The sequence below is a fragment of the Oryzias latipes genome, chromosome 24 (assembly GCF_053564925.1).
Source record: "Oryzias latipes strain Hd-rR chromosome 24, Olatipes_Hd-rR_3.1".
Lineage (NCBI taxonomy): Eukaryota > Metazoa > Chordata > Actinopteri > Beloniformes > Adrianichthyidae > Oryzias > Oryzias latipes.
In genome coordinates, this window is record NC_136260.1 from 7,910,206 (window position 1) to 7,937,335 (window position 27,130).

The window sequence follows — 27,130 nt, forward strand, 5'->3', positions numbered from 1 at the left end:
ACCGCCCTTTAACGCATCACTCCTTCCAGCTCTTCCTCTCAGACTTTTCAAGATTTTGACCCAAAACACGCGCAAAGCATCTGACCCAAACTTTTTCCTGGGCGGAAATGGTTTGTGCACATGATCTGAACGCTGCAGATGACTTTCACTAGCGCGATCATGTGGCTTCCGTCCAGATTCTCTTTCAAGTTTTCAGTTTCTGCCTTGAGACGTGGCGTCCCGCCGTCTTATCCCCATGTTGTGCGTCGAGGCGGCTGCAACACCGCGGCGTTCATGCCGGAGGCTGCGGGCTTCGAGGGAGTGTCAGGCCGCGCTGCGTTGCAGGAGTTCTCGGTCTCCAACAGCGAGGACTTCTGGGCAGCTGTGGCCCGCCACAGGCTGAGCTGGATGCAGCCTTTCCACACGGTGCAGGACTGTGACCTGAGCCGAGGCAGGATCAAGTGGTTCCAGGGAGGAATGTTGAACGTGTCGGGTGAGCTTACCCCCATTTTTTGTGAATCGTTCATGAGAGGACAGGGTCGTCTAGGGACAAGGAGCGATAGATGTAATCAATCGTCCAGAGCAGGACCCTGAACGCATCGCGCGGTGATGGGGGGGGCTCTGAACTGTGTTTACGCGTCACCCGCAGTGAACTGTTTGGACCGCCAGGTGCACATCCGTCCAGAGAGGGTGGCGTTGATCTGGGAGAGGGATGAGAGGGGGTCAGAGGTCAGGTACACCTACAGGTGAGTGCCTCCCCTGCAGGTGAGCAGGTCGGGGTTTCCATCAGTAGATTTATCGTGGGTGTGCTGAGAATTGGGGTGTCATTTTCCACCAAGTCCTTAACCCTTGTGCTATCTTATGGGGTCCAGATGACCCGATCCTTACATTGATGTGTTCTCCCTATCACGACAAAGGTGGATAAAGGTGGAAAGATTTCATGTAATCCATGGACACCAGTGAAGATCACAAATCATTAAAGAAAAAAGGTTCAGAGCACTGTCTAGTGGGTCTAGATGACCCAACTCCCGATGTTAAAGTGCCTAGGATAGTACAAGGGCTAAAAGTAAAAGTCTTTTATATTCATTTTTAACTGTTCTTTGTGGGTCTTTGTTGGAGGAGAGTGTTATTCTTTGGTCATTTTTATTTCTTTACTTTATTAAGGAATTTTCACAAGTGACCACGTTTGGGGGCAATTCCCAGCATCTGAGCCCCCCCACGCCCTGGCCATGGCTTTATCAGACCTTGGTTGATGGTTATGCATTCACAGAGAACTCCTGGAGATGACCTGTCGCGTGGGCAACCTGCTGAAGCGTCATGGAGTCCGGAAGGGGGACTGCGTCACCATCTACATGCCAACCTGTCCTTTGGCTGTGGCGTCCATGTTGGCCTGCGCCCGCATTGGTGCAGCGCACAACGTGGTGTTCGCAGGCTTCAGTGCAGACGCCCTTGCAGAGCGGATCAGAGATGGTGAGATTTTTTTATTTACACAACAAATGTTGGAGCTGCAGTTTGATCTCAACCACAGGGGGATATGTTCCTTTTCTAGAGGCAAAACATGAAGTGTTTTTACTTCAGGAAATGTGAAATATGAAACTGTAGATTTTAGGCCCATTAGGGACCATTGATTAAATATGAATTGAATCAGTTTTGTCTTATATTCCCGTACCTGAAGAGACATAATATACTGTTTTCTTTATGTTCTGGGATTTGCTACTAACCACTGATGCTCAGAAGTCTATTTTTTGTGCAAATTCAAGTATATTCAACTTAAGTTTCATTGTTTAATCAGTGTTTTGTTAGCTTTTTTGAGCCAAGGTACAGGTTTTCCTTGACACATTGTTTACTTACAACGCACACCAACAACCAAAAATGTAAAAAATGAGAAACTCTGTAGTCTGTGTTGGTGAACCATATTTCCTCGATCTCGCATGGATATTTTTGTAATAATTAAGACACAAAAAGCTTAAAGTTGCACCTGTTTTCCTAAAAGTTGCAATAGTTTTCAGTAATATATTTCAACTAAATTAGTTAAAAGGTAGTGGTTTTACCGTTCATCTTATCGAAATGCAAGTTTATGTTACGTAAAAAAAATAGAAACAATAATCATTATTATTTATTTTAACGTCTGTGCAGGAGTAACTGTAATTTTTGATCAAGTTAGCTAAATAACAGTTTCAATTCTAGTAATGTGTACTGGAGACATAATCTCTGACATCACACATTAGATTCTGCTAAATATTTAGTAAAAATGACTCTTAATGTGGGGTTGGAACATTAACAGGAGTTTGTTGACCACTTCAACAATGTTTCCAAACACCCTAACTTAAATTACAAGGTTCCTAACTGAGAAGACTAAATGCAACTACAGTCCAAGTAATCTCTGGTATCCAAGTATCTTTTTAGTTTGGTTTTATCTAACATTACTTAATACCTATCAAGGTTACCATCACATGAATAGTAAACATGTTCAGGTCCACACACGTGTGCCATGTGGCTCATATTACCACATTCATAAACATAATTTCAATAGAAAAATGAGGTAATCTTTACTTATCATATGATTCTTTCTAATTAAATCTCTGTCTGCCTTTTATTATATTTACCAAATGTTTCCTTTAAAAAACACATTTAGGTCAGTTTATTCCCATCTGTCACTCTACACGTTATCACAAGTGTTTCCTTAAAGTTTTTTGTTTTTAACAATTTTTCAGACCTATGAGACAAGGCCCATTTTAAAGAGACTGCTAACAGTACAAAAAAAGTTTACTGGAGTTATTGGAAAATTCCAGAGGTTTTGATGAGGCAGATGTTATTTTCCTTCATCTCAACAATCAGCTGAGGCTGCAGTCAGTGACTCAGCCCCTCCCACAGACAGATGAATCAGTTCTTACACACATTTCTGCAGTCTGGCTTGCAGCTGGGGGTAAAGAAGAGGAATTTTGGTGTATTTTCTCTGAATATTTATATCAATCTAATTAGACTTTTTTGAACATTTTATGAAAAAATAAAAACAACAACTGCAAGTCTGAACTGCCAAAGTTGAACAGACTGGAGAGTAAAATGATGAATCAGCTTCAGGTCCAAATTTTTTTTCAAGATAAGAAAAAACAAAGAACAAACATTATTTTGTAACAGTAATGATAAATTCATGTATATTATAAAAGGGGAAAAGTTGCCACAGCTGCTAAATGTAACTATTACCCAGGTTTCGTGGTATTTGATGCACACATCAACGATGAAGAATCTTTTTTAGTTTAATCTTTATCATTTGCAGCCCAGTCCAGTATTGTCATCACTATGAACCAGGGGGTCAGGGGGGGCAAAGTCACAGAGCTGAAGAAGACTGTGGATACGGCGGTGCAAAGCTGTCCGACAGTGCGGCACGTGTTTGTTGCCATGAGAACAGAAACGTTGGTGCCCATGACAGACAGAGACGTCCTCATGGATGAGGTGAGAAGGGTTCCATGTTCAAAAAAAAAAAAAAAAAATGTGTTAAGATTGATCTGAAGTTGTCATTTTCAGATGTCGCATAGGATCATTTTGACCCACAAAGGCTTCTAGAAGCCTCTTTGAATGATTTAGTGTCATTGAGACAGTCATACCATGAGCGAAGGATGAAAAATCTCAGTGTTGATCAGATTTGTGTGTTTGGAACTGACCTCACACTGCAGGAGATGCTGAAGGAGGACGTGGTGTGTGAACCAGCAGCCATGAACAGCGAGGATGTCTTGTTCTTGCTGTACACGTCAGGCAGCACGGGGAAGCCCAAAGGCCTCGTTCACACTCAGGCTGGATACCTGCTGTACGCCGCTCTCACCCAGCGGGTAAAACTCCTCTTTTTGCACAGACATTCTACTAAAGGGTCAAAATATTGTAATTCGTTCAATCAGGAAACGCCTTCGCCCAACAGTAGCTGGGACAGGCTCCAGCAACCCCATGACCCCTAAAGAGATTCAGCGGGTTCAGAAGTCTGAGATAAGTTTTGTTGTGTTTATCTCACCAGTATGTCTTCAGCTATCATGATGGGGATGTGTTCGGCTGTGTGGCAGACATCGGCTGGATAACAGGACACAGTTACATTGTCTATGGACCTCTGGCCAATGGGGCAACTACAGTCCTGTTTGAGAGCACCCCTGTTTACCCTGACCCAGGTATGACCTTTAAAGGCCTGAATACTACATGCAACCACTTTATTTCTGTTAAAATACAACAAAAATCATCTGATGGCTGTAGTTGATTACTCATTAAGCTCAAGACTTGAGCAGGTAAGCTGTCCTGTTAATCATCAAACCTCAGTGGACGGACCACCAGCAGGTGTTCAGGTCTTTAGGGTTTCTTCATTTTCCTGTTCGGAAGCGTTGTGTTAAAACAGAATAAAGCGAGATGACCTGAGGAGCGGCCTTTTCTGCACATGGACCTGAACCTAATTCAGAAAATATTGGCAAATATTTGGAACTATGATGGGAAAAGAGATTATACTTGTTCTTGGAAAACTTTAACGCAGTTGTTAGTTTTCCCATGAGCCCCTGTCACAGCCAGTTTACTCGAGGTCAAACCAACCCTATATGACTTTAAGGAGCCATTTCTGCACATATTCGCCCAATTCTTTGCTCAGAATGTAGGATAAGACTTAAAGCATAACCTATGACCATCTATTTAAACCACCATTAAAAAGTATTAATATAGTTTGGGTTTATTGAACTGAAATGGAAAAAATGGTTCAAATAATTGTAAATAAATTCCTTTGGTTTGCTTTTCTCTTTTTTCTGTGTGGCGCCTCAAGAAAGTAAAGTAGGAGAAGGTCAAAAGGTTAGGAGCAGTACTTTGCATTTATTGAATTTAGCATGGAAAGACGGGCAAAAGTTCCTTCATAACAAAAGAGATCAAGGAAACAGCGGCTTAAAGTCATTCCTGCTAGAGGTGGACCAGCAAAGAGGGGACTTTGTACCGTTTTAGGGTTTTACACCCTCTTCAGGTTCACATGAACATCCCCTGTTAGTTTTACAACTCTGGAAAAATAATCTGCTTGAAACTTAGCTGTGATAAAGATCTGCTCATCTTCATAACCCTATGACTCCAAAATGTAAAATAAAACTTTCACCAAATGTTTTATTGTTTCTAGAAGGTAAATTGTCTAAATATTAGGATCAGCAACAATCAGATAATTTTCTTATCCATAAATTCCTATTTCTGAGAGGAGGAGGCAGAAGGTTCCAGGGAAGATTAGAGCTTTAATAACATGAGCTAAAACTACAAAACAAAACCACTGCAACAGGCAGGCAAAACTCGAAATCTACAACCACACATGAGCTCAGGGAATAACATAATATGGACCAGCACAGGAGGAAGGGAATGACAAAACTTAAATACATACAGGACAGACGAGACACAGGTGAAACCAATCAGGAAAGATGGGGACCAAAGCAAAACTCGAAACAACAACAACAACACAACAGGAACACCTACACAATAAAACAGGAAGTTAAATTCAGAACGCCACAGAACAAAAAACAACTAGAACACAAAAGCAAAGAACCTAAAACCGTGACGGTAAACTGTTTATACATAAACAGTTTATCACACAACCATATCTGGTGTTGTGCAAGTTACTTCCAAACTGTAATATACTCCAGCTCACTTGTTAATGTAATGTTAAAGTTATCCCTTACTTTGCAATGTTACTCTCTCAGGACTTGTAAAATGACTTTTGCTTTGCTTGAAGTTACAAAATACCGATTTGTTGTTTTTTTCTCACGAGGATTGAACATTTTAATACACTTAAAAGCTGAAAAAGTAGATTTTGCATGATATAGGCCCTTTAAGCATAAAGAGACCAACCACACCCAGAGAAACATTAAAACCGCTGTTGTTTGGAGCCTTTTTTTAAATCTGTTGGTCTTGCTGTTTTGAACAATTACTTCTTGGTTGGTTAGTTTGATGTAAAGTACAAGATACTGAACCAATAATGAAAACATTTGACCCCAAATTCATTAGTAATGCTTTAGACTCCTCTATTAAAGATGAAATCATATATTAGTGTAACACATGACTTTTGTCACATGACTCTTGAGTTCAAACTGAATTAGAATCTCAGTGGAGGGTCAGCAGTGCAGGTAGAGGTTAACCTCTCTTGGTTTCTGACTCCAACCCTTGTTTTAGGAACTCAAGCCTCACCAGATAACTGCAGTGACTTTCACAATGCTCCCCTCCTGACATAAAATGTGTTTCAACTGCAGGAAGATACTGGGAAACGGTGGAGAGGCTGAAGATCAACCAGTTCTACGGGGCCCCCACTGCCATCCGCCTCCTTCTCAAATATGGAGACCAGTGGGTGAACAAATATGACCGCTCCTCCCTCAAGACTCTGGGATCTGGTATGTGAAACCTGATGCTGCAAAAACTGACCGGTTAACATGTTTCTGTAAATTCCAGCAAGAAAAACACAAGTTTACGGTGGTGACACAAAAAAAAACCCTCAACAACCAGAAGTTCATGTCAATTATGGTCATCCAATAATCTGTGACAGCTGTGTCAAGTGTGAGAGGTTCTTTGAATGGGTTTTAGTGGGGATTCATCAGAAGTTCCTAAATGGACACAGCAGGAAACAGTTAAATTTAACACATTTTTGTGTCAGTTGTTGTCTTTAAAAATCAAATGCAAATGTTTCTTCATTTTCTGAGGTGGTCTTCTTAAAGGCTCACTCCCGATCTATTGTAAAAATGTTCCCAGTGGTCTTTTAATGATAATTATGCTGTTTTTAGCCAACATACAGAAAACTGTTGTTTTCTAGGACAGTTTTTGCAGAGCGTAGAGTTTATTAGCTTAGAGCCCCTCACACCCCGCAACTGACATTATCTGTGTGACAAAATGTTTATTATTAAGCAAACATGTTTATTATTAAGCATATTGCTTATTATTATTAGCAATATTGGAGCTATCCAGCCGTACAGTTTTGAGACAAATTCCAGTTCGGATGAGGAAAACAAAGACGTACATGGATCTATTTTTCTGCAAGTGGATCCATCAGAACGGAGCGGAGCAGGGAGCTTGAGGCCCAGAAATTGTAGTTTGTACATTACAACTACAAGCTTTTTCCACCATCATTATTTGTATAGCACCTTTCAAGATAAAAATCACAAAGTGCATTACAGTAAGTAACACCAAATATAAAAAAGAATTATGAAAAAGCAATTTTAAGAAGATAGGTTTTTAACTGCTTTTTAAAGAAAAACTGAGTCGTAAGATCTACTCCTGATTCACAACGATTTGAATAAAGAAATTCTCAGAAATGTTATTTTAAACTTAATTCTCTTTATAAATGTCCTCCATCATTTGAAAAAGGCCACAAGAACACCAAAAACCCAATTTTCTTGGGTGGGTCTTTAAAGCTGCCTTCAGCTTGGAGGGGCTGCAGCAAAGCAGGATGCTGTCACTAAGGTCACCCTTGTCATTTGTTCTATTTATTCAAATCATTGGTAATTGGGAGCAGTTGAAAAAATGCCTGTAGCAGTGACGTAGGTGCTACAGTCATTGGGCAGCAAACTCCCTGCTCCTCTCCACACTGATACATACACCTATAGACAAATAGATCCATGATTTTCTTTGTTTTCCTTGTCTGAGCTGGAATTGAGATCTAAACTGTACAACTGACAGCTATGATATTGCTCAACATTGTTGTTTCTAGCCCTTGTGCTATCCAAGTCACTTTACTATTGGGAGTGGGGTCATCTAGACCCACTAGACAGTGCTCTGAACCTTTTTTCTTCAATGATTTGTGATCTTCACTGGTGTCCATGGATTACATGAAATCCTCTCCACCCTTATCCACCTTTGTCATGGTAGGGAGAACACCTCAATGTAAGGGTGGGGTCATCTAAGACAGCACAAGGGTAAAGGGAGTCAACAAGGGGATGATGGGAAATGGGGAACAGCTCAGAAGTGAATTTCTGATGAACTACTGCTGCTCTGCAGAAATTATGTCCTAGAAAATGACAGATTTCTTAGAATTTGGCTGAAAACGGCACAATCATAATTAAAAGACCGCCTAGAAATGCTTTGATTATAGATCAAAAGACAACTGGAATGGCACTTTAAACATCAGAAATCATGACAAAATGAGTCTGTGAAAAGGTTTCTATGAACGCCTCTGAAGATAAGGAAGTCTAAAGTTATCAAATTGATCAAAACAAACCAACTATTGTTGCTTGAACTATGCTTCCCCCTTGAAATGTAAATCTAAATCATTAGATTCTAAAAAATGAGCGAGAAACAATCAAAGCAACCTTTATGAGCAGGCAAATTCCAGGCAGGGTTGTAAAGAGGGAATTCTAAAAGTCTTGGCTCTCAAACATGAGTCTGTTCATGGACATCTTCAAAGAACCTTTAAAAAAATATCTGAGTCTCATCGTCTTGTGTGATAGCTCCTATTGATGCCATTGGAGGGGTAGGTTTTAAGCCGATTCCTGCCCCGGAATGCTCCTTTTATTGTGTTGAAGAGTCACCGAGGGCATCTTGATCAGTGAGGGGTCAACACAGTTCAGAGGACCGTGCATTGTTGTCAGGCAAAAGCTGTGACAGGTAAATGTGGACACTCCCAGGACTCACAACCCTTGTGCTATCTTAGATGACCCCATCACAGCAGCTCAGGTTCACAGTCAAATCATATTCAAGTGAGAAAAAAATTACATTTTTATCCAATATAAACTCAACATTATTTCTAATTTTTGTAATCGAAGTTGTTCCTGGTCTTTTCATTTAGGTCTTTTTATTCTGATTCACTCTCTTATGTTAATTACCGTAAATTAGTTAAGCTGTTTAACCTCTTCAGACCTGGCGTCCACATATGTGGACATCACATTTTATTAGTGCAGTAGTTAATTCTGCTTTACTGGGGCCCTGTGACTATGTGTGGAAAGGGTTAGGTCAAATATTAGCTCAGGTCTTTAAATATGAAACCACATTTAAAAAAAAAAGAGCTTGACTGTCTTCTGGACTGACAGTAAGGATTCTTTGATCTCAGACCTCCTGTGAATCCTTAGGAAATATGGTTTTAATGCTCACTTTAAATAACAAAACACATTCTAAACATGTTACATATTAGTAATATGGCCCATTTCCTTCAACAAATTGATTTATTGAAGCTGTGACTGACTCTGCAGTTGGGGAGCCCATCAACACCGAAGCGTGGGAGTGGTACCATCGGGTCGTTGGGGAGGGACGATGTCCTGTGGTGGACACCTGGTGGCAAACTGGTATGTGTGAACACTATCAAGGATGGAGATCGGATTTTTTTTTCTGCCTCAGACGTCATCACCGTTTAACCCTTTCAATGCATGCTCTGTACTACAGAGTACATATTTTTAAACCATTAGAGTTAAAGTTCTCCCAAAGCTTTGGGCACAATTACAGATTAAAAGTTTCAAACACGTTAAAATAGTGGATGAAATTTGAATTTTAACAAGTGCCTCTTAAATAAGAATTAAATTTTAGTTTTTTTTCATCTACATTTGATTGAAGAAAACCTTTTGTTAGGTTTTAGGCAGTATTTTCATTTTACAACGGTTTCTGTGGAAGAACGTACACCTGTCCACTTCAGTGTAAATATAAAAGATATTTCATCTTCAAATACTTTTGAAACTCCACTCTGTTGTACTTGCAGGTTGATTTCACAGTGGTAACATTTTATTTTCTGTGGAAGGCTTTTGAACTAACTTTAAGTAGAAAATATTACAAGCAATGTACAGGATTTTTCCCTGACTAGAAAAAATACATATTTTATGCAGAAACTTTTTTTTGGCCTCAATTATGTAAAACCCCAGCAGTTTGTGAAACTGATCCAAGTTCCTCTTCAATAGGAAGTTCATGTCACATCTGCAACTGTCTTTAACTACAGAGTGTTGCGCAACCTCCATGTGTGCCTTCTCCACCCACACAACATTTAACCTATGATGCTTACATAAGGTATTGTTTACCACAGACTGTAAATAATAAAGTTTTTTTTATGCTAAAGCTTAGTGCCAGAGCTTCCTACACACTTCCTTTTTATGCAAAAAAAGTGGCACTTGGAAGGATTCAAAGAGCAGGATGCAGATCAACACAATCCTAAAGAAAAGCTGGCTTCCATTTTGATAACTTCTGACTTGGCAGCATGAGAAAATTGAAATAATCCATGGCACAGCAGTAGATGACAAATGGTAACAGGTTGTAAATCAGCTGATTTTGCTAATAACATCAATTTGAGGATGACGAATGGAACAGACCGACATTGTGTTTTGTCCCTCATCCATCCTAATCAGCTTGAGCAATAACCAAATGCAAAGCCATGGTAATTACCATACAAATGGCAAAACTCTATAATTAATTGATGATGATTGAACATCAGAGCATCATGAGCTTGAGAATTACAGACACAGATATGACCCAAATACCCTACTTCAGCAAAAAGGATTATGCTGGTCGGTTATTTTTTGCTTTCAATTAGGACTAAGTGGCATTATTCATACATGCCATTTGGTTGATCTGGAAGCGAGTAGCCTGTTGAGAGAGGAAAAAGTCGATTTTGATCTGCTGCTGGAATGCAGCCCGAGAACTAACTAACCCAGGGCAGCAGAGGTCAGAGGAATGCATGGAAATCATACAAAACAAGAACTCAACGAAAAAGATAAATTATTCTCTTTCATTTAGACAATACTGAATATTAAATTTATTGGAATAACAAGTATTAAGCGTATGACTGATTATTTCTGGGAGTGTGTGTCGAATCCATGTCCCACAGTCGCCGTTGAGATCAGCAGGATGTCTGTCCCTAATGCTATTGTGAGATTGTCTGTTGTGTCCTACTTTATAATGGGTTCCCTCAGTTCTGTCCAGCCTCGGCGCCACCAGCATCACCAAGCGGATTACAGGGGTCCTCCAGGCCTTTCCAGACCTAATAGCATTTGATTCATTTACTACTGCTGTAATACCACAGAGTACATCTGGAGCAACGAGCAGGGCTTATGCTGCATTCAAAAACACAAGGCAGCTCAGTATTTTTTTTAATCAATCAAAAATTCATACAAAGGCTTATTAAGTGCTTACGGTTGTTTGGACCACTTTGCCAAAAAAAAAGCATAGAGATGGCAAAATGGGGTTAAACGTATAGCAGTTTTTACAAAACATATAAAGGTAAAAATAATGCTTGAATATATTTGCATGTACATTTACAGTGGGGCAAAAAAGTATTTAGTCAGCCACCGATTGTGCAACTTCTCCCACTTAAAAAGACGAGAGAGGCCTGTAATTTTCCTCATAGGTGGACCTCAACTATGAGAGACAAAATGAGATGGAATGTGAATGATTTGTTATTTAGCATTAGTTGGCAATGACAGCAGTCAAACATTTTCTATAAGTCTTCACAAGGTTTTCACAAACGGTATTTTGGCCCATTCATCCATGCAGATCTCCTCTAGAGCAGTGATGTTTTGGGGCTGTTCCTGGGCAACACAGACACTCAACTCCCTCCAAAGATTTTCTATGGGATTGAGATCTGGAGACTAGCTAAGCCACTCCAGGACCCTGAAATGCTTCTTATGAAATCACTCCTTCGTTATCCGGGCGTTTGTGTTTGGGATGGTTATCATGCTGAAAGACCCAGCCATGTTTCATCTTCAATGTCTTTGCTGATGGAGGGAGGTTTTCACTCAAAATCTGACGATACATGGCCCCATTCATTCTTCCTTTACATGAATTGTCCCTTTGCTGAAAAACAGTCCCAAAGCATGATGCTTCCACCCCCATGCTATACACTAGCTATGGTGTCCTTTGGATGCAACTCAGCATTCTTTCTCCTCCAAACACAATGAGTAGAGTTCTTACAAAATTTTTTTATTTTGGTTTTATCTGACCATAGGACAATCTCCCAATCCTCTTCTGGATCATCCAAATACTCTAGTTAACCTTAGACGGGCCTGCACATGTACTGGCTTTAACAGGGGGACACGTCTGGCTCTGCAGGATTTGAGTGGTGTAGTGCAGGGGTTCCCAACATTTATTGCGCCACGGACTGGTTTAATGTCTGGCAATATTCTCACGGACCGGAATATTACATGTGGCGGACACACATTGAAGTAAAGCTACAATAGAGGCAGTGACACGTGGTAAGATGTGCACTGTGCTTTTATTTTGACACGCAAAGCATTGTACATCGCACAGGTGTCATCATCCCCTCCGCTTCCCACACTCATGATGCTAAACAGAAATAAACACAACAGGAAGAAATAACTGCGGGTGAAACAACATAACTGCCAGATGAAAGGACCCGTAGGCAAAAAGAAACACCCGTGCTAAACCCTATTTTGACCAAAGGGGATTGATTTAATTCCCTGTGATGCCAGTTCTGACAGTAACCCCTGCAGCCTGTGGAACTCCGAAAGCAGACCAAACGTGCACGTGACCGACACTACAGTACAACAAAATAATATGACTTGCATGAAAACTGTGGTATTTTCTTAACATAACAATAAACACGAATTATGACATGAGCAACGTCCTCTCTGCCCACAACACTCCCTGGTCGCTATTATTATAAAATTTAAACATGCCTTCAAAATAAGTTGGGATAAATCCATATTTTAAGTAGAACACCTGATACTGTCTATTAAATGTAGCTTTCTTTTTTTTGGAAGTGGAAGGCTCCTCTTCTGTCTCCTGGCTGGGTCTTTTCCACTTGGCAAAGAAACTTTCCAGAGACGTTTGTTTTTATTCATTTTGCTAGTTCCTGGGTTTTATTTTAGTAACCTGTCACGTGACAGAGAAGAGCGAATAGGCCTGCGTTACAGATGGAACAGAGAATATTTCAGATTCCTAAATAAATAAAACGCAAGGAATGTAAGTTATTTTATTCTTTCTGTGCGGCCCGGTACCAAATGACCCACGGACTGGTACTGATCCGCGGCCCGGGGACCGCTGGTGTAGTGGTAGCCTTTGTTGCTTTGGTCCCGGCTCTCTGCAGTTCATTCACTAAATCCCCCCGTGTGATTCTGGGAGTTTTCCTCACCGATCTTGTGATCATTTTGACCCCACGGGGTGAGATCTTATACTGTAGATGGAGGGAGATTATTAGTGGTCTTGTTTGTCTTCCATGTCTAATAATTGATTTCTTCCCACCAAGCTGCTCATCCATTGCAGATTCAGTCTTCACAGCCTGGTGCAGGTCAACAATTTGGTTTCTGGTGTCCTTAGACAGCTCTTTGGTCTTGGCCATAGTGGAGTTTGGAGTGTGACTGTTTGAGGTTGTGGACAGGTGTGTTTTCTATAGATAACCAGTTCAAACAGGGTTATTAAAACAGGTAAAGAGTGGAGGACAGAAGATCCTTTTACAGAAGAAGTTACAGTCAGAAATCTTGCCCGTTTGTAGGTAACCAAATTCTTATTTTCCACCATAATTTACAAATAAATTCTTTAAAAATCAGCCTTTTTATTGGGAGGACTTTCACAATTGGTGGCTGACTAAATAATTTTTTTGCCCCACTGTATGTGCTTATGCATGCATGTTATTGGAATTATTAATGCCCAAATTAAACAGCATAGAGTTCAAATGAATTGAAAAAATTAGTCCACAAATTGATGAAAATAAAACTTTTAAACCCAGCCCTTTTAACAAAGTTATCTTTGTTCAATTTGAAAATACTCAGAAATTAATTTAATTTAAAACATACAGAACCTCTTATTTCATATCCTGTGCTTGCAAAAGCATTTCTTCCTTTGGATGTTTTGTCCTTTTTTGCCTGCATAATTCACTCATGGTCAATAAAATTAGTTCTTTCAAACAAAAAGGTTTTTGAAAAAAAGCCTTTAATGTCACAGTGAAAACTACATTTTTACAAAGTAATCGCAAAGAAAGAAAATACAGTTTATGTAATATTTGGAACCGATTAATAAAGACTTTCACATAAACTGTAAGGGTTCTTTGCGATAAATACAGAAACCCAAATATAGATTCCCAAGGAACACAATTAATTGTCTTTGGAAAAGTCTTAGTTTTTCATGTTTCCCTTTTTCCTACTGACTATAACTTGATCACAAAATTAGTTCATGCAAATAAATTAAAGCTGGAGAAGATGAACACATTTTTCTATGGCTCCTCGTTAAAAGATCTGCCTTTAACGACACTGTGCTCGTCTTTTTTTGGTGCTTTAGAAACAGGTGGCATCTGTATTGCCCCAAAGCCATCAGAACCAGATGAAGAGATTGTTCCAGGAATGGCCATGAGACCTTTCTTTGGGATAAAGCCAGTTCTCATGGACACTGAGGTGAGCCGCCTGACATTTTATGTGAGAGTTCCCTCAAGGTGAGGGTTAGATTAGGATTATAAAGCAGGAACCAGCTGCGCAAACTGTGCAGACAGCTGATCTCTCTAATGCGGTTGCAGGAGAGGATAATATGCATTGTTAGCTCCAATTGAACTACTTGTATCTCTGCTGTCTGCAACACATAGCCCTGTTTTTGTTCCTCCAGGGGAAGGTGCTGACCGCCAACAACACATCTGGAGCTCTGTGTATAGCGCAGCCTTGGCCTGGAATGGCTAGAACTATTCACAATAACCACGAGAGATTCATTGAAACTTACTGTCAGCCTTATCCTGGTATGATTTGGGTTTGGAAACATTTTTTCAGCTTTTTAACCATTAAAAGTAACCATTTTTCCTTCCTGTTTTGCATCTGATAAAGGTTACTTTTTCACGGGTGATGGTGCGTACCGTTCTCCAAAGGGATACTACCAGATCACAGGGCGTCTAGATGATGTCATCAATGTGAGCGGTCACAGAATTGGGACAGCTGAGATTGAAGACGTGGTTGTAAGTTAATAATGGAAAAGTACTACATCTTATTTTAAACCTACTCCACGTCATGAAAACCTAAACTTAATTTCTTTCACAGAATCAGTGTTCTGCTGTGGCAGAATCTGCGGTCATCGGATACTCGCATGACATCAAAGGACAAGGTTGGTACAGTTTGATCCAAAACGCTAACTTTATTTTGAAATGATCCATAAAAAAAAAAAAATCATCCATTCTCTATTTTTAGGAATTTATGCTTTTGTGGTGTTAAAGAAAAATATGAAGATTAAAGAGGAGGATTTGTACAAGCAGCTGAACAGCGTGGTGTCTGAAAAAATTGCCAAGTACGCTTGTCCGGACTTCATTTTGGTAAATCCACCCCCTTAATTCGGGAGAGGAAATGCCAATGTTTGAGTCAAAGCACACCTGGTAAAAGTTGACTCTTTGTGTCACAGCTCGTCAAGCGTCTCCCTAAAACCCGCTCGGGAAAGATTATGCGCCGGGTGCTGCGCAAAGTTGTGGAGAGCGACCTGGACAGTTTGGGAGACCTGAGCACCCTGGATGATCCTGCAGCGGTTCAGGAGATCATCGAAGGCCACTCCAAGATCTCCATGAAGTGATGGTCACAGGAACAAGTTCTACTGAAGGATGTGAAAGTTACTCCCTTCTACACCGCTTGTGCCTTTGTTTTTTTTTATAGAAAAAAAAAAAGGTTTTTAACTGTGAAATATTTTAGTATTAATTACATATATTAAAACTTTATGTAAGTAATTGTTTAAAAACACAAATCAACACTTTTTTTGTAGAAATAAATCAAAAAATGTTCACATGTAAATTGAATTTGTGTCATTTTCTCTGTGATGGCGGCGGCATCATTGGCAGATTTTCCAGTTTTCATCCACAAACCAGGAACTGAAGGACTTGAATATTCTAGCAGATGAATTGAGAGGTTTTCTGCACGTTAGTGAGGTCAAACGTCTTCTTCAGTGTGGTCAGAGCTCCAGCCAGCTCCTTTTAACTTCGTTAACTCCCAGCGGCCTCCTCCGCACAGCCTCAGCTGCATGTCGTGGTACTGAGAAAACCAGCAACACATAATGGTTTCATGAAGCATCAAAGCGGTTAGGATGTTTCCTCCCAGGATGTTCACCAACCTTCTCCAAGCTGCTGCGGTGTCCAAGACTGACTAACGTCATCCCCAGCTGCTTACATGTCCGGTACAGCTGTGCCTCCGCGTCTTCAGTCAAAGCGCTGGTGGCCTCGTCTAAAACTGATCCAGGAGGTGAATGTTAGCACTGTGACGCATCATTCCAAAAATAAAGCTGTGCATTCCTGAGATCTTATGTTGTTGGTTTTCAAGAAAAGCACACACCAGCGTACTGCGGCTGCAGGTAGAAAAGCCGTGCAAAACAGAGGCGCTGCATTTCACCAGGAGACAGAACGTCATACCTACGGTGGAAAATTAAACGTTTCAGAAGACGCGCGATTGTTTCCACCACTTTGGTTGCATTAGGTTTAGTCCCCCCTACCAGTTCCAGTCCACGTCCTCATCCAGTCCCCCAGTCCGTTTCAGCAGACTAGACTAAATTACAGACATGACACGTGTATTATCACTATATACACTTTTTTGGACAGTATTTGAAGTCAAATTAATTTTGTTTCTAAAGCACCTTTCATGAAAAGAAAACAACTCAAGGTGCTGTGCATAAAAACAAACAAAACGCAAAAACACCAATCCCCGCTTATGCAATCAAATAATTATATAAGCCCCTCATAATAAAATCCACAAAAAGAAACAAAAGTAAAAGAGAAATGACTATAAAAAGCTAAAGAAGCATAACTCATCCCCAGCACCTCCCACCCCACACACCCCCAACCCCTGGGTCCCCCGGTATTTAAATGGTACCCACCACTCCGGCCAACTCCAAAAACCGTATGATTCTGTCATCATCCACCGACCCTGGAAGAAAACAAAACATTGCATCCTAGTGATGATAAACTAGCACACACCCTAATCACAGTTACTTCAAGTATTCTCACCTGATGCAGGGTAGTTGTCTTTAAGTGGGTAAATCACCTGTTGGAAAGAGACAGTACATGTACACTCGTTGGTTGAGAAGCTGCAGACTGTGTGAGGCTCAAATGTGGAGCGATAACGGCATTAAACAGTGACCTGCTCTCGCAGCGTGCCGTCTGTCAGGTAGGGTTTCTGCGGGAGGAAGAGGGTTCCCCTGGGCCCAAAACACGTGGTCATCTGAACCAAACCTGCGAGACAGAAGCAGCCAGGAAAGCCATCTCTAATCAGTTCTATTTCTTGTTTTATGGTGGGATAAAGTCTTTTAAAATCTCCAGTTTTCCAGAAATGAAAGCTGTAAAAACTGCTCCGTCATCTTACCGCTGTCTGCTTCCCAAAGGCGGTTCAGGATGCGTAGCAGTGACGTCTTCCCCGTTCCCGTGTTCCCCACGACCAGCAGATGGGTTCCTTGGCTGATTTTCATACTCAGATCTTCCACCAACAGCTGGTCTGAGTATGGCGATTTGTATGAGAGATGCTCCACAACGAAGGCTGTGTCCACGGGGCCTCCATGAACGTTAAAGTCACTGCTTAGGAAGAAACCATACGATTTTTTGTTCTGCAAAATGCATGGATTAAGGTAAACCTGCTGATGCAAACCTGTCAAAGTCGTAGCTCTGCCCTGACGTGGGGTCATAGTCACACTGCTTGTGCAGTATGTCATCCATCACCTCCCTCAGCTCCTCGATCCTGAACAAAACACGGATTCGGTGAGCTGGATGCAAGAGCATCATTAATCCTGCAGGTGGGGAGTTTAAGCATGCAGCCTCACACCTGTGGGTGTATCCGGCCACATCTGACAGAGTTGTTGACAGGTCTATTAGCTGTGTGAATCCATTTATCAGGTAGATGCAAACAAAGGCATTCTGCATACAAACGAGGGGACAGAAAACGAGACGCACATTTTGGAATACAGGATAAAATACAGCAAAAAGCAAACGGCAGCAAAAAATGACACACGGAAGGTTTATAGTGAATTCAGACATGAATCTGTAACAAAACTGCAACACTTCAGACGTGTAGAGGGAAAAAAAACAACTTTAAGCTTTTGCTACCACCTAGTGGCTAAAACAAGAACTTCATTTTCTACTATTACTACGAAATTCTAACATTTCACTTCCATCTTGGATATCCTTTAAATTGTTCTTACATTTAGTCACTCAAGTGCTGCACCTGATTTAAAAATAATAATGAACAATAAAATGAAGAAACCAAAAGTAGAAACAATTGAATCAAAGAGGGAATAAAATAAAATAAATGAAGTATGATAAAAATTATTATTTTTAATTAATGATATTTCTTTTCATTTTTATGCAGGTGATATTCAGCTTTATGTCTCTTTTAAACCCCAGGATTTTTTTAAAACAAAGATTTTACGCAGGTGTCTGAATTCAGTCAAGAGATGGATGAATGATAATTTTCTCCAACTTAATGAAGCCAAACCTGAGGTTGTAGTCTGTGCTCCTGACAGTTGCCTCCCCCAGATAGTCCAGGTCCACTTGCTTCCCTTATCAACCCTCTGTCAGGAGTCTTGGGGTAACTGACCCGGTTTTACCCCTTGACTCTCACGTCAGGTCACCTGTCCTTGTTTTTATCATCTTAAAAGTATTGCAAAGCTGAGTCCAATTGTGTCGCGTTCTGAGTTGGAGATGCTCATCCACGCTTTTATATCATCTCGTCTTGATTACTGCAACTCCATCTTCACATGTTTAAGCAAAAAATCTTTAGAACGGCTCCAGGTTGCTGCTGCAAGGCTTTTAACTAATTCATCCAAGTTTTCACACGTCACCAATCCAGCTGCACGGGCTCCCTATCAGTTACAGAGTGCATTTTAAAATCCTGGTTTTAACATACACAGCTCTTAATACCCAAGCGCCAGGTAACATAAACGACCTCCTGCAGCCGTATACTCCCAGCAGGTCCCTGAGGTCATGTGACCAGGGTCTGCTGGTTGTGAAGAGAACCCGGTTAAAAACTAAAGGGGACAGAGCCTTTGCAGCAGTGGCTCCATCCCTCTGGAACTCCCTACCTCTCAGCCTCAGATCTGCAGACTCAGTGTTTTCTTTTAAAAAACAGCTAAAAGCCTATCTTTTAAATTGACTTTTTCTTATTTTTTTTTATTTCTGTGTTTTACTATGTTTTATTGTGTTTTATCGTGTTTGTGTTTTATCGTCTTTAATTGTGAAGCACTTTGTGATTTTTATCTTGATAGGTGCTATACAAATTAAGTTTATTATTATTATTATTATTTGATAAGAGGGGGAAAAAGGACATTTAAGTAAAACACGTAAAATTCCATTTCAGAACCACAAAACAATTTGCTTTAAAGTGGAAAAAGATTTAAATAGAAAATAATTTGAAAAAAAAAAAAAACGTCCTACCTTACTTATAAGAGCACTAAGTTCACCTGGAGTGAGCCCGTCATAAATACCACTGAAGATGGGAATGGCGATGATGATGTAGCTGAGAAAACCTCCCAGGTAATCAAAGGTGTTCACCCCGACTGAGAAAAGGGAAATTACGGGTTGGGGCAGCTGATTTCACCAAAAAATAAAAAAATAAAAACAAAGGTAGTAAATGTCAGATGCAAGTGAGTTTTCTCACTGTACAGCCAAAGCTCTTTGTTTATGAGGCTCTTCTGCGTCCACAGCAGGGCCTGCAGCCTTCGGTCTGTCCGCATGTGCTCCACTTTACCGGCTCTGATGGAGAACAGCAGAATTTCTGCTATCTGCTCCAATTTCATGACAAGTTAAAAGAAAATACTTCATAGCGTCTAATTTCATTTATTTGTTGGAGTGATTACTCTTGGCATCTATACATTTATTTAACTCGTGTCTCTAGGCTAAAATGACCTTAGCATGTTTTTATATCTGCTAACTCACCTGAAAAAAGCTGCAGATTCTGCGTTGACACGGATTTGCATGTGTTTGAATCTGGCAATTCAAAGAAAAACAAATCGTTTTAATATTTCTTTACAAATGGCTTCAAATAAACTTTAAAGACCCGCTCCAATCATCTTTTGTTAAAGTGTTCCCATTAGTCTTTTAATTATGATTATGCCTGTTTGTGTATTTTCTGCATCACAAATGAGTTCTTTTTCCAAACATAACTTTACATCTGCTCCGGATTTACAATGATTTGAATAAACAAAAACTCAAATGCAGTTTTTAGCTTAATTTTCCTAATAAATGTCCTACATCATCCGAAAAATGCCACAAGAACATGTTAAAAACTTAAAAAACTCTCTTTTTCAATCGCAGCGGGTGCTTAAGATTTTCCTCCTGCAAAAAGAGTTCAATGGGAATTACCTGAAGTCTCCTTCCAGCTTTTCTTGCTCAAACAGAGTTGACACAATTGGGCCCATGAGGATTTTATTGGTAACAGTTCCAACTAGAAAGTATCCAAAGATGCTCGCAGGACCGATCCAGCCGGTGCTGCACAGACAGGAAACATCTATGTTACAGTCTCCAAACTCAACAAGAGAGAGTAAGAAAACATAAAAGCATCTGTACAAATAATAAAAGCGAGGGAGTTGTGTTTCATCCTGACATGTTTTACCTGTGAAAACACTGATAAGTGTAGTAGGACAGTGTGAACGGTGAGACGATGAGGCGACTTGCCATGCTGCTCATCTGTTTACACAGTCGCTCCGCATCCTGACTGATGCGCTGGTCTCTGCAGGTAACAACAAGCCAATGAGAGACTAATCCATAGGCAAATAATCAGAGATTCACATTTGTAGCTATGATCATATAAATGTAAAAAGTCTCTCTCTCTTACGGATTATCTATGTCCTCTCTGAGAACATTGAGAGTGTAGTAGACTCTGCCCTGGAAGTAGGCCGAGTGGAGGCTCTCAGTGAGCGTCTTTCTCCAGTTAACATACATCAGGTTGCAAATGTACTGATCCACACTTTTCAGCTGCAGGAAAGAAAAAAAGTGATTTTCAGAAGCTTTGATGAACTACGGTTTCAGACAGTTTTTCAAAACATTAGGAGATTCTTATACAGCAGCACTGATGGTGATGGGTGGGACGTGCAACATGGTTTGTAGTCAACGTTTTGTTTAATTCATTCTCAGCTTTAAAAATGATGTTTTATCACCATAAAAATAAAAGTTACATTTTCAAATCACCAAGTAGTATCTGCAGTTATCAGTGTACCAGATGTCATCTACAAAAATCTGAAATTATGCAACCCTTTTGGGATACTTTGTGAGAAACTTTATTTCGGTTATGTTAAACAAACAAACTTAAAAACATCAACATAAACATTGACACTGATCAATGTCAACATAAACATTAAAAATAATAATAATAATAATAAATAAATAAACATAACATAAACATTGAACAAAATTAACCGAAAAAGGTGTTGGGTGAAGCCAAGGCTTATTTCCCCAACCCTGAATACAAACATTACATCTACCTACAAACTGTTAGAACCTTAAATCAGAAAATAAAAAAGATGAAAAAACCAAAAACCAAAAACAAAACAAACACTTCTCAAAATGACCTCACAACCACCAAAGTCTCTCAGTCCAGAAGGTATTTTTGAAACATTTTAACTTTATACATTTTCTTAAAGTGCAGTATGGATTTTGCATTTTTCAGTTCGTCTGATAATAAATTCCACATGTTGACCCCCTGAACAAAAACACTATTTCTTAATGCGTTAGTTCTGACCACTTTCTTTTTAAACATATCTTTACCTCGAAAATCATAATTATCAACTTTTATTTCGAACAAACTCAGTATTTTGGCAGGTACACATTGTTTTTTAACTTTAAACATAAAAATTCCAGTAATAAGATAAACTAAATCATAAAATTTTATTGCCCTTAATTTAGGAAATATTTGTTTTGTGGATTGATTGTATGAAGAGTGGTTTACAATTCTAATTGCTTTTTTTTGCAGAATAAAAATAGGTTTTGTATTTGACTTGTAACTATGCCCCCAGATTTCTAAACAATAGGTCAAATAAGGAATCATGAAGGAACAATATAGAATATACAATGTAGCTGTGTTTAAAAAATATTTGACTTTATGTAGGATGGCTAATGATTTGGACAATTTAGAGAGAATATAAGTTATGTGTGGTTTCCATGATAATGTATGATTCAAGATTACTCCCAGAAATTTTATTTCATTTACTCTTTCAAGAACAACATCCTCAATTTTTAACTCAGAGATGTTTTCCCGTTTTCTATAGCCAAATATAATGTACTTGGTTTTATTTTGATTTAAAGACAGTTTGTTTGAATCAAACCATTGTTTGATTATGGATAATTCTTTTGTTATGTCTGAAAGAAGCTTTTCCAGGTTATCTCCAGATAAATACAAAGTAGTGTCGTCAGCATATAAAACACAATTTAACAAATCAGAAACTTTACAAAGGTCGTTTATGTATAAAATAAATAATATAGGACCCAATAGGGACCCCTGGGGTACTCCACATGTAACAGGACACATATCAGATTTTTCGTTATTGAAATAAACATACTGACATCTGTTAATAAGATAACTTTCTAACCAGGAATATGCTATTCCTCTAAAACCATATTTCTGTAACCTACTAAGTAACATAGTGTGATTTAATGTATCAAATGCTTTTTGAAGATCAACAAAAACGCCTACAGTAAATTTCTTCTTCTCTATCGAGGAAGAAATATGATCAACTAGATGCATTATCGCCATTGAAGTAGATCTACCAGCCCTAAAACCATATTGATCCTCATGCAATAAATTAAACTTTCCAATAAAATTATTCATTCTTTTAACAAAAAGTTTTTCTAATATCTTGGAGAATTGGGATAATAATGAAATTGGTCTGTAATTTGTAAATATATGGCGATCTCCATTTTTAAAAATGGGAATAATTTTTGCTATTTTCATGTTATTTGGAAAAATGCCCTCCCTAAAAGACATGTTAAATATATGAGTTAGTGGTTCAACAATGAACTCAATTGTGTTTTTAATTAATGACATATCAATGTCATTCCAATCTTTGGATCTTTTATTTTGAAATGTTCTTACAATTTCTAGTATTTCATTTGAACTAACCTCAGACAGAAACATTGAGAACTTGTTTGATTGGATACTAAGTTCTTTCAATTTCTTTATTGGCTCTTTTATTTCCATTGCAAGTTTATTTCCAACATTAGCAAAGTATTCATTTAATTCATTTGCAATAAGCATTGGGTTTCTGATCTGAATATCATTTTTTTTAAAATAACTTGGATACTCTTGTTTCTTATTGTTTTTTTTGGTTAATTTGTTTATTATTTTCCAAGTCTCTTGCATGTGTAATTTGTGTTGCTCAATTAAATTATGATAATACTGTTTTTTAGAATTTCTTATTATATTCACCAATTTATTTTTATAATTTTTATATGTATTTTCTGCTTCTTTACTTTTTTCTCTTACAAACTGTCTGTATAGTGCATTTTTCTTTTTACAAGCCTTTTCAATACCTTTGGTTATCCAAGGCTTTTCGTTATTTTTTTTATGACTAATTTTAATTTTTGGACAGTTTAAATTATAAAGCTCTATGTATCGATGCAGAAAGGCATCATAAGCCTCATTCACATTGGTAGAAGCATAGATTTCATTCCATGTTTGATTACATAGAGCCCTCCTAAATGAATCAATGTTATCAGAACTGCAACACCTTATCCATTTTCCCTGGGTCTGTGTATACATTTTCTTTGAAGACACATTTTTCAACACTGCAAACACAGGCAAGTGATCAGTAATATCACAAAACAGAAGGCCTCCCAAAATTTCTTTATCAGTTCTATTTGTGAATATGTTATCTAGCAACGTTGCTGATTCTGTGGTTATACGTGTAGGCTTATTAATTATTGGGCATAAACAGTTGCCATACATTGAGTTGATAAACTCTCTTGTTTGATTTAAACCAGTTGGATTGATTAAATCTATGTTAAAGTCACCACATACTATTTTTATTTTATTTGTGCCCATAGTATTTAAAACTTCAGACATTTTTTCATTGAAGTTGGCCATATTTGTTCCCGGTGGTCTATACACACAACTAATCCATATCTTTTTTGAAAGACCATCTTCTATTTCTACTGTGATACATTCCAGAACATTATCAATAGTGTAAGATAATTCATCGACAATTTTGCTATTTATTGTTTGTTCAATGTATAGAGCCACTCCTCCACCTTTTCTTTTATTTCTATTGGTAGTATAAAGCTCGTACCCCTCAAGGTTGACTTCCACCATCTTGTTATCATCAAGCCAAGTTTCTGATACAGCAATCACATTAAATCTTTTTAAAGATTTAAGAAACAATTCTATAGAAGAAAAATTCTTATATAAACTTCTGCTGTTGAAGTGAATAACTGATAAGCCTTCTTGAGTGTCCACATTGCTGTTAAACTGTTCCACTGTATAATAATTACAACTAATTTCAAGATCATTATAATAGTTTGAGTCCGGGTCAATGTCATTTTCAAAGTCATGCTTTGTGTTTTCAGATTGATCTTGGATGTATGAATCAGACTGATTTTCTGTACACAGCAATAAGTGATCCTTTGTAGCTGAGTTAACTTTGCAACTTGTTTTATTTTTCATTGTATTGTCTGTCATAATTATCAGGCATCCAGTCCAGTTTGAACAGTCCCAAACCCGATCCCAGCATACCTTCTTATTTCAGTCATTTGAAACGGTCCAGTTCTTTCATGTTCCTTATCATCATTGAGCGTGTAGATTCCACCCCGTTGGGTCTGATGTAAATTTTCCCATTCCTGGTCCAAGTTGCTTGAATTTTGTTTTGCTTCTTTAGCAGTCGAGCACATCTTGCTATTTCTGCATTTTTTTTTGTAAGACTTTCGTTTATGTAAACTCCAGAGCCTTTTAATTTTTTTGATTGTCTCAGTAGCTCAATTTTTTGCTTTACAGAGATTACCTGCACAACAACAGATGGTTTCATTTTAGGATTTTTGTTTGGAATCGTGTAGCAGCTGGAGATGTTTTGCTTTTCCAGAGTGATATTCTTTGTGTTCAGAAATTGCAGGAGTTGTTGTTCCAGTGACTTTAATTCCTCTGTAGGAGCGTCCTCACCTTCATTCACTCCAGATGCTACTTTGGCATAACTGCGATGTTTAGTTTCAAATCCAGTGATGATAACATCTTTGTTTTTTGCTAGTTGTTCCAGATCATCAATCCTTTGCTCCAGGAGTTCAATCTTGTGGTCTTTTTGAATAATTATTTCTTTCAGTTGCCTGATATCCTCAGGGAGATCCATGAGACTTTTTTGCTGAGTCACAACTTTACTTATCTCAGAACTCATAAAGGATAGTGATTTTTTAATTTCCTCCATCTCTTCTGACAATTTTTTGGTTGCCATTGTTTTTACAGTCCAAACTACTCACACGTGTCCAAGTTAGTAGATAGGTTTGGTGAGGCTGCTTTGTCTTGATGGTTCAGGTGTTCTTCAGGCTGAACAGGCCTGTGGATTGATTCCCCAATATTCCACCGAATATCCAGCTTTAACTCGGAATATTCTTCAGATATTTTAAGAGTTTGTAAATTAGGCACTTGAAGGCTGTAGATCAGTGTAATTCCATTGGATCATGTAGATTTTAGTATGATTGTAGAAGGCCATTTAGCAGCAGCAGGCAGCAGCAGCAGCCATCTTGTTTGGACGTGCAGGAGCTTTTAATTGCCTAATCAGAACCCAGTAATGGGTCAAATGCAGAGACCAAACATTTTTCAGAAAAAAAGGACTGTACCACCTTAAAATGCAAGTAAACTGTCACATAAGGCTACAAAATAAACATAATAAGCCAATTCCTTGAAACTACAGCTTTTGAAACAGTTTTTCAAAAATAAAATCTGGTAATAAATAAATTAAACATGGAAAAAAACACCAAAAACGTAATATTCTGAAACCAAATCTTTGAATTCTTAAATGTAAAGCTGCAATCTCTAGGTAAAACCCGATCAGGAGGGTGGAGGACCAGGCAAAGGATGTTACAAAAAAATCTAAAAAGTGGTAAATCCTCACAATTGAAACATGACTTCTAGAGTAAATCTAAAGGTTTTTTTTTTTATCCCTTTCAACTTACAGTGGAGTTAAGTATGATGAGCACCATGGATGCTCCCACCAGGCTCCTGAAGCCAGAGGAATCTTTGTCTGCCAGCACATTGTAGAAGTGACTGGGAAGGACGCCCACCTGGTAAATGATCAGCTGCTCTGATGACACAGAAAGAGTGTGTAGGCACAATGCAGTCCAGACCCGGTCTAGTAAAACAATGCAGAGCTGAAAGGTCAGCGAGAAAACGTCGACTCTGCCAGATTAAGACAGATCACAAAGGAATTGCTCAAGAAGAAACAGAGTGATGAGCTTAACATCATTGCAACATGTTTCCTCTTTTGTTTTCATCACTCTAACTCCCATGATGCATTTGCTTTTGTAACTTTTACCTGTCAGAGTGACTACGAGCAGTGTCCCAAACATCAGAACGCTCTGACTGGTCCATGATGGGAACAGAACCTTCTGGATGCTGCAGAACCTCTGCACAAACCTCCAGTCTAGTTTGGGTCTTTCAAGGAGAAAAAATAAGGGGAAAAAAATACATATTTAACAACTTCGAATTTGAAAAACTGTATTTATGTATTCAGTCACATTCAACTAAAAAAAATACGTTTCGTAGTAGGTATTTGTAGTCAAACACTGATAAAACTGTAAGGAAATTTTACCCTGGAGGTAAGTTTTTACCTTTTTGTCCCTTTTCCAGTTTTTTCCAGACGAGGCATCTCCTCCGGGGGACGATTATAATTCCCCTAAAAGTAAACTTTTACTACCCCTGTTGCTAATTCATACAGTCAAACTGTCAACGAGCAACCCCAGCAACTGAGGGGTTTGACCAGCAACTGTATCACGAGGGTCCTCCGAGTTGTAACATCCGTCAACAAGCAAAATAAGCTAGCTAAGTCAGCAAAATACAAATATGAATAACACGATCCTTGCTAGTTCCCTTAAAAATATATGAATAATATTTTTTGTTGAAAAGCTAATCATAACCTACAGATTTGTTTGCTGTATTTGAATGTAAGCTACCCTGAAGATATTTTTTTTAACCGGTTGCTGTCAAATACCGGACTTCCGGTTTATTTGCCCCGCCCCTTTTCAAAATAAAACTTCTGAATCCCGACATCCCTACCTAATTGAGATCCTCTGTGCTAGTCCAAAAACAATAAATGTCTTTTCTTATTTATTAATAATCTT

At 38.8% G+C, this 27,130-nt stretch overlaps 2 protein-coding genes across 3 annotated transcripts; one reads left to right on the forward strand and one right to left on the reverse strand.

The window, feature by feature from the left end:
- Positions 1 to 15,635, forward strand: acss1 (acyl-CoA synthetase short chain family member 1). Its single transcript, XM_023952971.2, has 14 exons — positions 1 to 472; positions 629 to 725; positions 1,250 to 1,449; positions 3,257 to 3,432; positions 3,654 to 3,806; positions 3,986 to 4,133; positions 6,219 to 6,356; positions 9,141 to 9,233; positions 14,161 to 14,273; positions 14,479 to 14,605; positions 14,691 to 14,818; positions 14,901 to 14,964; positions 15,048 to 15,169; positions 15,256 to 15,635. Exons 1-14 carry the CDS (start codon positions 139 to 141, stop codon positions 15,418 to 15,420), a joined length of 2,058 nt encoding a protein of 685 aa, XP_023808739.1. The 5' UTR covers positions 1 to 138; the 3' UTR covers positions 15,421 to 15,635.
- abcd4 (ATP-binding cassette, sub-family D (ALD), member 4) lies at positions 13,799 to 27,014 on the reverse strand. 2 transcript variants are annotated; one of them, XM_011491957.3, is made up of 19 exons: positions 26,621 to 27,014; positions 26,326 to 26,444; positions 25,967 to 26,094; positions 20,652 to 20,791; positions 20,430 to 20,546; positions 20,180 to 20,305; positions 19,754 to 19,804; positions 19,476 to 19,570; positions 19,253 to 19,374; positions 17,646 to 17,737; positions 17,472 to 17,561; positions 17,193 to 17,398; positions 16,971 to 17,062; positions 16,838 to 16,874; positions 16,708 to 16,757; positions 16,327 to 16,379; positions 16,170 to 16,246; positions 15,952 to 16,067; positions 13,799 to 15,872 (listed from the first exon to the last, which is right to left on the reverse strand). In XM_011491957.3, the coding sequence occupies exons 1-19, from the start codon at positions 26,656 to 26,658 to the stop codon at positions 15,771 to 15,773; spliced, it is 1,851 nt and encodes a 616-aa protein (XP_011490259.1). In that variant the 5' UTR covers positions 26,659 to 27,014; the 3' UTR covers positions 13,799 to 15,770. The 2 variants fall into 2 exon arrangements, with proteins under 2 accessions (XP_011490259.1, XP_011490258.1); XM_011491956.3 differs by having other exon boundaries at positions 17,193 to 17,401.
- Between the last annotated feature and the right edge of the window lie 116 nt (positions 27,015 to 27,130).